At 37.8% G+C, this 14678-nt stretch overlaps 1 protein-coding gene across 1 annotated transcript in view; it reads right to left on the bottom strand.

Annotated features, from left to right (window-relative positions):
- The window catches only part of LOC120851843 (meiosis 1 associated protein), a 60092-nt gene that overhangs the window by 35444 nt on the left and 9970 nt on the right, over positions 1-14678 (bottom strand). Inside the window, exons 2-3 of the mRNA XM_040224892.1 lie at positions 13565-13750; positions 12519-12687 (exon numbers count right to left, since the gene is read on the bottom strand). Of these exons, the coding sequence (XP_040080826.1) occupies positions 12519-12687; positions 13565-13750 (355 nt within the window). The remainder of the gene's footprint in view (positions 1-12518; positions 12688-13564; positions 13751-14678) is intronic.

Raw genomic sequence — 14678 nt, 5'->3', positions numbered from 1 at the left:
TTCAATAATCATATTATATCATACTTATATGATTCAATTTGTAAGAAAACAAATTTTATCTGTGGGTCTCAATTAGCTCCATTTTTATTTTACTGAGAAAAAAATTAGGACTCACATGCAAAAGGGGTTGGTCACTACTGACTGAGACATACCAAGATCTAAAGCATAGTTTGACTTGGGAAACACAAGACTTAGAAGGTATTTAAAAAAATCTTCCTTTTCTGCACAAATTTACGTAGTCTATAAACAAAAAGCATTTAATGTAAATTGCCATGCAAATTAGAAAAGTGGATTGGGAAGAAGTGTTTTCAAAGGCACTGTGGTAAGGAAAGAGAGCAGGGGAATGGTTATTTAGGAAAAGGAGAAAGTGGGATTAGGACAGCATTAAATCTATTGGTGTGGCCCTGATGCCAATGCAGTAGACACGGGATCCATCCCTGGGTTGGGAAGAGCCCCTGGAGAAGGAAACGGTATGGCCCTGAGAACTCAGACCAAGGAGCTTGGCCTTCTTAATGCCCAAGCGAGCTAAGAGAAAGATCTACTCTGAGGTGAAAATAAAAGTCGGAGGAACCAAGAAAGACTGTAAGACTTACTGGGGATTTAGGGAGAGTAAGGAAATGTTTTAAAAAAGGGGCAGAAACTAAAGAAAGTCCTAAAACATATCCTAAACAACAGCAATAAAAATCTAGATAACAGTTTTGTAATTCTCTATATGCATTTTTACATTATTAGAGGTAAATCTTCAGGGTATTAGATTCTTAGAAGTGAGAGTGGTGAGTCAAAAGTAAATGCCTAAAAAAAAAGCAAACACCTAAGTAGTTTTGTTCAGTTCAGTTCAGTTCAGTTGCTCAGTCATGTCTGACTCTTTGCGACCCCATGAATTGCAGCACGCCAGGCCTCCCTGTCCATCACCAACTCCCGGAGTTCACTCAGACTCACGTCCATCGAGTCTGTGATGCCATTCAGCCATCTCATCCTCTGTTGTCCTCTTCTCCTCCTGACCCCAATCCCTCCCAGTATCAGAGTCTTTTCCAATGAGTCAACTCTTTGCATGAGGTGGCCAAAGTACTGGAGTTCCAGCTTTAGCATCATTCCTTCCAAAGAAATCCCAGGGCTGATCTCCTTCAGAATGGACTGGTTGGATCTCCTTGCAGTCTAAGGGACTCTCAAGAGTCTTCTCCAACACCACAGTTCAAAAGCATCAATTCTTCAGTGCTCAGCTTTCTTCACAGTCCAACTCTCACATTTGTACAGGAGACAGGGATCAAGACCATCCCCATGGAAAAGAAATGCAAAAAAGCAAAATGGCTGTCTGGGGAGGCCTTACAAATAGCTGTGAAAAGAAGAGAAGTGAAAAGCAAAGGAGAAAAGGAAAGATATAAGCATCTGAATGCAGAGTTCCAAAGAATAGCCAGAAGAGATAAGAAAGCCTTCCTCAGCAATCAATGCAAAGAAATAGAGGAAAACAACAGAATGGGAAAGTAGTTTTGTTAGATACTGCCAATTATTGTTCATTTGCTAAGTCGTGCATGTCCAGCTCTTTGTGATTCCATGGACTGCAGCACGGCAGGCTTCCCTGTCCTTTACTATCTCCCAGAGTTTGCTCAAACTAATGTCCATTGAGTCGATGATGCCATCCAACCATTTCATCCTCTGTTTCCCCCTTTTCCTCCTGTCCTCAATCTTTCCCAGCATCAGAGTTTTTTCCAATGGGTTGTACCATTGTATATTCTACCAGCATTGAATGGAAATGTAGCATCACCAACAGAATGTGTTGTCATACTTTTTAACTTTTGTCCATTTAAAGGTGGGAAATGGTATGTTGGTATAGTCTTAGTTTTCATTTCTCTAATTATGATTGAAGTTGAGCATATTTTTATGTGTTTAAGGATCATTAAAATTTTTTTTATTAATTAAAAAATTATCTGTATATGTCTTTTGCTCATTTTTCTATAGGGTTTTTGGTCTTCCCCCTCCTTGATTTTTAAGTATTCTTTATATATTAGAGATATTTGTCCTTTCCCCCCACAAGATATAAATTACAAATACTTCCTTCCTAGTTTTTCAGTTGGCTTTTAAAAACAATTAATTAATTAATTTTTTATTTTTGGCTGCACTGGGTCTCTGTTGCTTTTCACTGGCTTTCCCTAGCTGTATGGAGCAGGGGTTACTCTTTGCTGTAGAGCACAGGCTCTATGGTGCATAGGTTTCAGCAGTTGTGTCTCAAGGGCTCAGTAGTTGTGGCTTGCGGGCTCTAGAACGTGAGCTTAGAAGTTGTGGTGCACAGGCAGAGCTGCTCCAAGGCATGTGGAATCTTCCTAGACCAGGGACTGAACCCATGTCCCCTGCATTGGCAAGCGGATTCTTAACCATTACACCACCAGGAAAGTCCCAGTTGTCTTTTCGATTTTGTTTATGGTGATCTTTGCCATGCCTAAGATTTTAATTTTTACATAGTGAATTTTTATGTAGCTAAATAAATTATTGTACCTGGATTTTGAGTCATAGGTAGAAAATCTTTCCCTATGCTGTGATTATAAAGAAATTCACCAGGGTTTTCTTTAGCTACTTTAAAAATATCATTCTTAACATTAATGTCCCTGGTCCATTTGGAATATTTTCTAGATAGCTAACCACTTGTCCCAGACCAGTTTTTGAACCATCTGTGCTCTAATGATTTGTCATCTTCATCCTATACTAAATTTATATATGTACTTGTGTCTAATTTTGACTGCAATCAATCTTTTTTTTTAAACCCATTGGAATGGTTTTCAGTTTTATTGAAAGTCCCTTTGGGGAATCAATCTTTGTACTGTGCTAACTATGCTCTAGTGTTGGGTATATGATAGGTATGATTTCAGATAGAGAAGTAGCCAGATTGTACTAAGATTGAGTGGGAGCAATCAAGTCATTTGCCAAGTAAAGCAGGGGTGTGTTTATTTCTGAGTGTCAGTGGATGAGGGGGAAAGAACAGGAGGAAAGAAGAGTTGGAATTTAATCAGAATAACTTAAGTCATAATTTCCTAAATATAGAGAGAGATGATGAAGAACTTGACCCTATTAATCTAAATAGAAGATGGAAGAGGAAGTAAAAAGAAGAAACCAAACTGCTGAGAGTGATAAGGGTCTTCCAATCTAATACCTGATGAACTCATTTTCCTGTCAGTAACAGCTTTAAACTCTGGATAATATTAAAAAACAAAACAAAATAACTACCTGAGGTCTCTTGAGACTAAACAAAGATTTGTGAGAAGAGTTGAAACTTAGAGTAAGTGATCAGCAAGGAACGAGTTTCCCATTTTTTTGTACCTTTGTCTTATAGGTAGCCTCCATCACAGCAGTGTGGGGTCAACTAAAGCTTCAGTACAAAGGCCTCTGTCTTTCACTAGCATTACCAGGGGAAGCAGCCTGGCGCAACCAGAGCCTCTGGTGAATGAGGAAGAAATCCACAGAGGGAGAAAGCCAGGGTCAGAGTCCAGATACCTAGCTGACCCCAGGTGGGGCAAATTGAAAGCAGTTCCTAGTTTAAGCTTAAAGAATGAAACTGAGATTTGAGTGAGGGGCCTACTGCAGGTCATGAAATGTTGCAGTTTGAGTCTAACAAAGTTAACTGTTTGCTAAAACAAACACTTTTCAGAGTAATATAATAGATTCCAGAGTCTATACAACATACAGAAAATACAATCTAAATATTTTTGGCATACAAAGAATCAGAAAATGTGACCCAATTTCAGAGGAAAATAGAGTCAACAGATGCAAACTCAAGATGACAAAGATGTTAGGGTTATCAGGCAAGGACTTTAAAGCAGCATAATTAAAATCATGGTCATAAGGAATGGAAAATATGTTCAATATGAATGAAAAGATAGGAAATATCAATGGAGAAGTAGAAAATATAAAAAAAGGAAATATCAATGGAGAAGTAGAAAACATAAAAAAGTACCAAATGGGAATTTTAGAACTGAAAAGTATACTATCTGAAATGAAAACTCCCCACACGAGCCTAATGGCAGAATGGAGATGAGAGATGAGAATTAGTGAATTTAAAGATAGATCAACAGAGATCATCTGATCTGAGGAAGAGAAAGAAAAGAGTTTGGACAAAATGAAACAAACAAGCAGAAAACCACAGAGCCTTAGGGAACTGTGGAACAATTTCAAAAGGTTTAACATGTGGGTAATTGGAGTACCAGAAGAGTGAGGAGAGGGAATGAGACAGAAAAGAAAACTTTGAAGAAATAATGGTTACAAATTTCTCAAATTGGATTAAAGATATAAATTTCCAGATTAAAGAAGCTCAGTTAACCCAAACAAGAAATCTGTGCCCAGTCACATCATTATAAAACTGCTCAAAAACACACATAAAGAGAAAATTCTTGAAAGCATCCAGAGACCTGATCCTTTACATAAAGGGGAAGGTGATTTAAGGACTGTGACTTTTATTGAGCAACCCTAGAAAGCAGGAAGACAATGGAGCAATATCTTTAATGTGCTGAAAGAAAAAAGAATCCTGTCCACCCTTAAGTCTATGTATAATAAAAACATGCTTCAAGAAGGAAAGTGAAATTTACATTTTCAGATAACAGCTAAGAGCAGTTGCCATGACCAGAAACAAGCTACAGGAAATATTAAAGTTCTTTGACCTGAAGGAAATGACACCTAAGGGAAAGCTGGATCTTTAGGAATAAGTGAAGAACACTGGAAACAGTAAATATAAAAACTACTTTTCTCTCAGTTCTATAATATACACATAGTTGTTTAAAGCAAAAGCTTATAATATTGCCTTGTGACGTTTATAATGTAGAGTTAAAACACATGACAACTATAACAAAAAGACAATGTGTGTATGTGTGTGTATGCAGGGGGATAAATGGACCCACATAGTTGCAAAGTTTGTTTAATATCCATGACATAGTACTGTATTAATTCTAAGTAGGCTGTAATCAAGTTAAAATATATTTTAATCCCCACAAGTTTTCTATTTTATGTGAAGTACTGTAATCTGGAGGTTTCTACGTTTTATGTGAAGTGTACTATATTGACTCTAAGTAGACTTTCAAAAGTTAAGAATGTATAATGTAATCCCTATAGAAGCCACTAAAAATAATGCAAGGAAATATAGCTAAATTATAATAGATAAGATTGAATTCTGAATATGTTTGATAATCCAGAGGAAAGCAGGCGAATAGGGAAAAGATGAACAAAAACCAGAGAGGACAAACAAAAAAATAAAACAACAGACAGACCTAAATCCAACAATGTCAATATTTACAGTAAATGTTAATGGAGTATACACTCCAAAAAAAAAAAAAAAGCAGAGAATAACATAATAGGTAAAAAGCAAGACCCAATTATATTCTGTCTATAAAAGATACACTTTAAGTATAGAGACACAAACGGGTTGAAAGTAAGTGGATGGAAAAAAATTAACCATAAATATGGTAAGACTCATGAAAAATAAAAACATATGCCCACACAAAGATATATGTACAGATATTTGTAGAAACTTTAGTAACTACAGTCAAAAACTAGAAACAACTGGACATCTATTAACAGGAAAATGGTTAAACAATATGTGGCATAATCATATAGTATAATGCTACTTAGAAATAAAAAGAAACTAATAACTACTTGTTGATATAAACATAAATGAATCTCAAAATCTAATGAAAAAGCCAGACAAAAGATTGTATACCATTTATACGATCCTATTTATATAAAATGCAAACTAATCTACAGACAAAAACCAGATCAGCGGTACACGTGAGGATCAGAGTGTAAAGGGGCAAGAAGAATCTTTTGGGGTTGATGAAAGTGTTCTATATCTTGATTGTGGTGATGATTTGTGGACATACACAAATGTCAAAACTCATTGGCTTGTACAGTTTGGATGAAATTTGTGCTGTGCTTAGTCACTCAGTCGTGTCCAACTCTTTGTCACCCCATGGAATGTAGCCTGCCAGGCTCCTCTGTCCATGAAGATTCTCCAGGCGAGAATACTGGAGTGGGTTGCCACACCCTCCTCCAGGGGATCTTCTCAATGCAGGGATCGAACCCAGGTTTCCTGCATTGCAGGCTGATTCTTTACATCTGAGCTACCAGGGAAGTCCACGAATACTGAAGTGGGTAGTCTATCTCTTCTCCAGGGGATCGTCCCAACTCAAGAATTGAACTAGAGTCTCCTGTATTGCAGGTGGATTCTTTACCATTTGAGCTACTGGAGAAGCGGGAATGAAACTTTTAGCATGCAAATTATTCTTCAAAAGAGGTAAGGAAAAAATTAAAAGACCTAATTTTCAAATAACTTTAGTTTTTCTACTGAACTCTAAAAAAATTCTTCAATTTTTAATAACAGAAACGGTGCCATTTTTCTGAGGCCATGCCTCCTGTTAATAAATGTCTCTGTGTTAAAAAATCTTTAGGTAGTAAAAGAACAGTGGTTCTAATTTAGTCTTAATGCCATAGAGAAATGACTTCAATATAATTTTCAAAGACAAATTCAATGGATAGCTGCATTTTCCGATGTATTTTTAAGGATACCGAAAAGAGAAAAAAATCAGTAAGTAGAATTCTGACAACTGTACTGAAGCATGAATCAGAAAAGTTTTTTTTTTTTTTTTTTCTGGAATACTTTAGGAAGCAACGAATCTTTATCTTGTATGTTTGGGCTGTTAACATTTGGTGTTTCCTGAGAACACATATGGATAAAATAGCTTGACATCGATCCCTGGCAAAGACTAGGAGGAACTACTAAACAGATGGTTTGTGAGCACTTAGAAAAGAAACCTGATATTCTTGTGGTACCAAGGCTGAGAAATGGAGGCCGGCTGACAGCAGCATTAAAATGATTTGTAACTGGCTGAAAGACTTACATACCCAATGAATGCAGACTGCTGTTAACGTGGATGACACCCTCTGGATGCCAAAATGCATTGATCACAGTGCCTGTTTTAGTTTTATCGTATTGATTACTTAGTCATTCTTTGGAAAGCTATTATAAAAATTTTATTACATGCAAATGAATATAGGCAACACATATTTAAACTATGAAGCATAACAGCAAAATGAACACTCATGAAGCCTTTAACTTAAGATGTAGATCAACAATGCCAGTGAAGTATCTATATGCTTTGCTCTGATCTTCTCTAAGGGAAACACTGCTACGCTGGATTTTTAAAAATCTTATCTTTCCTTTTAAAGGTAGTTTTATTAAATACTTTATTATTTTAGTTTTGCTTGAGCTTTATAAAGAGGTATCTTATTGTCTACATTCTTGGTTATCTGCTTTTTCCCTCAGTATTGAAAAGAGTTGTCAACATTGTTGACAGGTAGCTGTGGTTCATTCATTTCCATAACTGTATGATATTCTACTTGTGAATATACGTTGTAATGGTAAAAGAATCTGCCTGCCAATGCAGGAGGCATAGGTTTGATCCCTTGATCGAGAAGATACCCTAGAGAAGGGAATAGCAACCCACTCTAGTATTCTTGCCTGGAAAATCCCATGGACAGAGAGCCTGGCAGGCTACAGTCCATGGAGTTGCAAAGAGTCAGACATCGCTGAGCAATTGAACATGTACACACATTTATTCATGAGTCATTCAATGGACATTTGAGTACTCTAGTTTTTGGCTTTTTAAATAATGTCAATATTCATGTTCTTGTACATGTCCTCAAGTGCGCATTTATAAAAGTTTTTCTGGAGACATTCTCCTAGGGATGGAACTGCTAGGTTGTAGGGTATTATGAATGTTACTTTATAACAAAATGACAATTTGTGAAACAATTACATTCTTCCTGTCAGTATATAAGAGTTTCCATGCTCTGCTATTGCTAACACTCTTGTGAGACTTCTTAATTTTTTGCAAACTAGTGGGTATTAGATGGGATATCATTGTTTTAATTCGTGTTTTCCTGGTTATTAATGATGGTGAGAATTTTTCTTATGTTTATTTTTCATGAGATTTCCTCTTCTGTGACATACCTGTTCAGACTTCTTGTTTATTTAAAAATTAGATGGTCTTTTTTTAAAAATCAAGTTTCAGGCATTCCATATTCTGGACACCAACTCATTATTGGTCATATGAGTTGTAAATATAGTTATGACGTGTCATTATTTTCTTTATGGTGTTTCTGATGAATAGAAATTCTTAATTTTGAAGTAATCAAATACCATAAAATATCAATCTTTTACTTTATGGTTAGCAAATTTACTCTTCCTCCTCCCTAACTTTGGTGATAAAATTTTCTCCTGTATTTTCCCGCAAATTTTTAAAGTTTTAACTTTCATATTTAAGTCTTTAATCTATTTAAAATATAGTCTTGTAAATGGAGCCTGGTAGGTTGCAGTCCATGGGGTTGTGAAGAGTTGGACATGACTGAGCTACTTCACTTTCACTTTTCACTTTCATACACTGGAGAAGGAAATGGCAACCCATTCCAGTCTTCTTGCCTGGAGAATCCCAGGGATGGGGGAGCCTGGTGGGCTGCTGTCTGTGGGGTCGCACAGAGTCAGACACAACTGAAGCAACTTAGCTGCAGCAGCAGCAGCAGGGATCAAATTTCATTTTTTTCCCATATGGAATACTTATAGTTCCAGTATGATTTAATGACTAGATCCATTCTTTCCCATTGCTTTGTCATGTCAACTTAGCCACATATTAAGTTTTCATACAATGTGGCTGTCTGTTTCTGGGTTCTCTCATCTGTTTTAAACTGGACATTTGTCCTTCCCTGTAGAAATACAACACTATCTTAATTTGAACAGCCTTATATTAATAATCATCTTAATATCTGGCAAGGGAAACCTTTAGCTTTAGTATATATCTTCAGTTCAGTTCAGTTGCTCAGTTGTGTCTGACTCTTTGTGATCCTATGAACTGCAGCACGCCAGGCCTCCCTGTCCATCATCAATTCCCGGAGTTTACTCTAACTCATGTTCATTGAGTCGGTGATGCCGTCCAACCATCTCATTCTCTCTCGTTCCCTTCTCCTTCTGCCCTCAATCCCTCCCAGCATCAGGGTCTTTTCAAATGAGTCAGTTCTTCGCATCAGGTGGCCAAAGTATTGGAGTTTCAGCTTCAACATCAGTTCTTCCAATGAACACCCAGGACTGATCTCCTTTAAGATGCACTGGTTGGATTTCCTTGCAGTCCAAGGGACTCTCAGGAGTCTTCTCCAACACCACAGTTCAAAAGCATTAATTCTTTGGTGCTCGGCTTTCTTTATAGTCCAACTCTCACATCCATACATGACCACTGGAAAAACCATAGCCTTGACTAGACGGACCTTTGTTGACAAAGTAATGTTTCTGCTTTTGAATATGCTATCTAGGTTGGTCATAACTTTTCTTCCAAGGAGTAAGTATCTTTTAATTTCATGGCTGCAATCACCATCTGCAGTGATTTTGGAGCCCCCAAAATTAAGTCAGCTACTGTTTCCACTGTTTCCCCAACTATTTGCCATGAAGTGATGGGACCAGATGCCATGATCTTTATTTTCTGAACGTTTGAGTTTTAAGCCAACCTTTTCACTCTCCTTTTTCACTTTCATCAAGAGGCTCTTTAGTTCTTATTCACTTTCTGCCATAAGGGTGGTGTCATCTGCATATCGGAGGTTATTGATATTTCTCCCGGCAATCTTGATTCTAGCTTGTGCTTCTTCCAGCCCAGCATTTCCCATGATGTACTCTGCATACAAGTTAAATAAGGAGGGTGACAATATACAGCCTTGATGTACTCCTTTTCCTATCTGGAATCAGTCTGTTGTTTTGTGTCTGGTTCTAACTGTTGCTTCCTGACCTGCATACAGGTTTCTCAAGAGGCAGGTCAGGTGGTCTGGTATTCCCATCTCTTTCAGAATTTTCCACAGTTTACTGTGATCCACACAGTCAAAGGCTTTGGCATAGTCAATAAAGCAGAAATAGATGTTTTTCTGGAACTCTCTTGCTTTTTCGATGACCCAGCAGATGTTGGCAATTTGATCTCTGCTTCCTCTGCCTTTTTAAAAACCAGCTTGAACATCTGGAAGTTCATGGTTCACGTATTGCTGAAGCCTGGCTTGGAGAATTTTGAGCATTACTTTACTAGTATGTGAGATGAGTGGAATTGTGCGGTAGTTTGAGTATTCTTTGGTATTGCCTTTCTTTGGGATTGGAATGAAGACTGACCTTTTCTTGTCCTGTGGGCCACTGCTGAGTTTTCCAAATTTGCTGACATATTGAGTGCAGCACTTTCTTTTTTTTTTTTTTTTAACTCTATTTTACTTTACAATACTGTTGGTTTTGCCATACATCCACATGAATCTGCCACAGGTGTACACGTGTTCCCAATCCTGAACCCCCCTTCCACCTCCCTCCCCATACCATCTCTCTGGGTCATCCCAGTGCACCAGCCGCAAGCATCCTGTATCCTGCATCAAACCTAGACTGGTGATTCATTTCTTATATGATATTATACATGTTTCAATGCCATTCTCCCAAATCATCCCACCCTCTCCCTCTCCCACAGAGTCCAAAAGACTGTTCTATACATCTGTGTCTCTTTTGCTGTCTCGCATACAGGGTTATCGTTACTATCTTTCTAAATTCCATATATATGTGTTAGTATACTGTATTGGCAGAGAAGACAATGGCACCCCACTCCAGTACTCTTGTCTGGAAAATCCCATGGATGGAGGAGCCTGGTGGTCTGCAGTCCATGTGGTTGCTAAGAGTCGGACACAACTGAGCGACTTCACTTTCACTTTTCACTTCCATGCATTGGAGAAGGAAATGGCAACCCACTTCAGTGTTCTTGCCTGGAGAATCCCAGGGACGGGGGAGCCTGGTGGGCTGCCGTCTATGGGGTCGCACAGAGTCGGACACGACTGAAGCGACTTAGCAGCAGCAGCAGCATACTGTATTGGTGTTTTTCTTTCTGGCTTACTTCACTCTGTATAATCGGCTCCAGTTTCATCCACCTCATTAGAACTGATTCAAATGTATTCTTTTTAATGGCTGGGCAATACTCCATTGTGTATATGTACCACAGCTTTCTTATCCATTCATCTGCTGATGGACACCTAGGTTGTTTCCATGTCCTGGCTATTATGAACAGTGCTGCAATGAACATTGGGGTACACGTGTCTCTTTCAATTCTGGTTTCCTCAGTGTGTATGCCCAGCAGTGGGATTGCTAGGTCATAAGGCAGTTCTATTTCCAGGTTTTTAAGGAATCTCCATAGTGGCTGTACTAGTTTGCATTCCCACCAACAGTGTAAGAGGGTTCCCTTATCTCCACACCCTCTCCAGCATTTATTGCTTGTAGACTTTTGGATTGCAGCCATTCTGACTGGTGTGAAATGGTACCTTATTGTGGTTTTGATTTGCATTTCTCTGATAATGAGTGATGTTGAGCATCTTTTCATGTGTTTGTTAGCCGTCTGTATGTCTTCTTTGGAGAAATGTCTATTTAGTTCTTTGGCCCATTTTTGGATTGGGTCGTTTATTTTTCTGGAATTGAGCTGCAGTTGTTGCTTGTATATATATATATTTTTTTTTTGCTTGTATATTTTTGAGATTAGTTGTTTGTCCGTTGCTCCATTTGCTATTATTTTCTCCCATTCCGAAGGCTGTCTTTTCACCTTGCTTATAGTTTCCTTTGTTGTGCAGAAGCTTTTAATTTTAATTAGAGAGAGAGTGCAGCACTTTCATAGCATCATGTTTTAGGATCTGAAATAGCTCAACTGGAATTCTATCACCTTTTAAATATATATATTAGGATTAGCTTGTAAGTACATCAAAAAATTCTGATAGCATTTTGATTGGAATTGCATTGATAGGTCAGTTTGGGGAGAACTGAATCCTTATGATATTGAATGTTTCTATCCATTAACATGCTCCACTTAGTTATATCTTCTTTAAGGTGCCATCAGTAAAGCTTTCAACTTTCCCCAATAACTATTCTATGAATCTTTTCATAGAACAAATAATATTTTACATTTATTTATGTTATTTTATTTATGTTTATTTATGTTATTTATGTTTATTTCATAGAATAAACATAGAATAAAATTCATAGTTTAAATCTTTTAAGCTTTATTTCTAAATATTCTTTTATTATCGTAAAAGGTATTTCTTCAAAAATGGAAGTTTCTAAGAGTTTGTTTCTAATTATAGAAATGCTATTGACTTTGTATGTTTATCTTATATTTCTATATATCTATCTATCTATTCGGAGAAGGCAATGGCATTAGAACATTACAAAGGATACCCCAATCTCTTGAGGAGGAAGGAATTTTTAACTTTCTTTACCTATAATATTTCAGATTTTACATTAATATATATTGCTTCTAAAATTAAAAATAAGATTAAAAATTAAACTCTACCACCTAGAAACACCTTTCTGGACCACAGTGAAATCTGTTGGCTTTATTTCATTTAAGAATATAAAAAGACCATGGAAAATAATATTCCTCAGCTGTAAAAGACTACTCATTAAAATTCTAACCATTCTTTTAACATTTTCATTTAATCCTTACCCTCATTGCTGGGCTCTTCAACAGGGGATGCTGAGTTCATACATTCTAGGACTCCCTTTGTGATCTCAACCACCTGAAGCTTCCTGATCCTGACTAGGTCTGTATCTTTCAATCCTTCCTCCAACTGTTTGACCACCTCTTTTCCAGGCTGTGAAGTCAGAACGGTAATCTGGAAATAAATCAAAGAATCATTGTGCCCTCTTTCGCTGATATACAGAGTGAAGAATGTTAACAGGTTAGATCTAGAGGATAAACATCGAAGAAATTGGTAGTAGTGTCTTAGGGCAAAGAAGAGGATTTAACTGTAACTTGCAAATCAAGTTTTATTTGACAGATTCTGGTGGGAGAGGTCTGGTGGGATGGATCATCACAGCAGCCTTCCAAACAAACTGAATCTATCCCAGAAAGTGACTAGTGAGAAGCCATCCTTGTTTCAGTTTTTTTTTGGCCATGCCACAGCATGTAGGATATTAATTCCCCAGTCGGGGACTAAATCCACACCACCTGCATTGGGAGCACGGAATCTCAACAACTGGACTGCCAGGGAAGTCCCCCACTGTGTTTCAGCTTTTAAGATTGCTTGAATCACAGGCAGTATCCCTCTTGCTCAAAGTGCTTTGATTTCATGAAGAAACAAAGGAAACAGAATCCTTAAATTCCACTTGTTAGATGTGTACTAAATATCAGAGAGCTTATATGCTCTTTTCTCAGTGGTACTTCCATTGGATGTCTCTCCTTGCTCAATCTGAATTCAGGCTGAACATTAAACTCTGGAAGGCAAGTATTAAATATATGCAGTTTTCTTTTGTACTTATAAGATATTTTGATTGGTGAATAAGCATATGGATGAGAGCATAATTATTTTTAAACTCATTTGTTTGATGCCTGATATTACAGAGACTGAATGTATTTTAACTCACTCACACACCTAGTGATGACCTTCAAGTGAATGAAACAGAGAACAATAGAAGGATGGTAAATAATGAAGGATTTAGATGGACTTAAATGGTAAGAAAGCTTAGTGTCCTAAGGCCAGCATCTCTTACCTCCAGGGAACTGTAGGTCAGAGCTGCACCTGTGCTCATGTGTCTGCTGTACTGTTTGAACTGCTGGAGCCCATCCTCTATTGCCAGCTGCAGAGAAGTGCCTTGTGGTCTGAAACAACCTTCTCTTTGCAGTGTGCGGAGTTCTGAGATGCAGGCCAGCAGTCTAGCAAAGTTCCCTTTCACTTGCTGCAGAGAAAAATGAATCAAGGGTGCACATCTTTAGTGACCCAGGTTACAGATTAATTGGCAGTCTAATTTATTATCAATTATTACTTAAGAGTACTTTTCCCTTCCTGAAAATCCATTTATTTGACCAAGATCTATGGAATGCATATTCCATTCTAGGCATTGCATTAAAACCTTCCCTAAATTTCCCTAAAATTTTGCACATTTCTCTAAAATTTGCAGCCAAAAGGCACTGATTATGTGGAGTTACTAGAAACAGAAAATGTGTTTTAACTCATTTACTCACCCAAAGGAAGGTTCAGTTGTGACTGCTCAGTTTTATTGCAGATTGGAGGCCTAGCAGTGTCAGTCTTAAAATGTGTCACTCTTCATTTCTCAGTCAGTCTAGGAACTGGGAGGCACTCTATTCAAGAGTGATACTTTACCAGAAATGAGGATTTTGATGTGGTTGATCATTTAAAACTGATAGTTCAGTTGCTCAGTCGTGTCCAACTCTTTGTGACCTCATGGACTGCAGCACACCAGGCCTCCTGTCCATCACCAACTCCCGGAGTTTACTCTAACTCATGTCCATTGAGTCGGTGATGCCATCCAACCATCTCATCCTCTGTCGCCCCCTTCTCCTTCTGCCTTCAATCTTTCCCAGCATCAGGGTCTTTTCCAGTGAGTCAGCTCTTCATGTCAGGTGGCCAGAGTAGTGGAATTTCAGCTTCAACATCAGTCCTTCCAATGAATATTCAGGGCTGATCTCCTTTAGGATGGACTGGTTGGATCTTCTTGCAGTCCAAGGGACTCTCAAGAGTCTTCTCCAACACCACAATTCAAAAGCATCAATTCTTCGGCGCTCAGCTTTCTTTATAGTCCAACTCTCATATCCATACTTAACTACTGGAGAAACCATAGCCTTAACTAGATGAACCTTTGTTGG

Source organism: Oryx dammah, unplaced genomic scaffold (assembly GCF_014754425.2).
Source record: "Oryx dammah isolate SB20612 unplaced genomic scaffold, SCBI_Odam_1.1 HiC_scaffold_25, whole genome shotgun sequence".
Classification (NCBI taxonomy): Eukaryota; Metazoa; Chordata; class Mammalia; order Artiodactyla; family Bovidae; genus Oryx; species Oryx dammah.
This window is presented reverse-complemented; position numbering and strand designations above follow the sequence as displayed.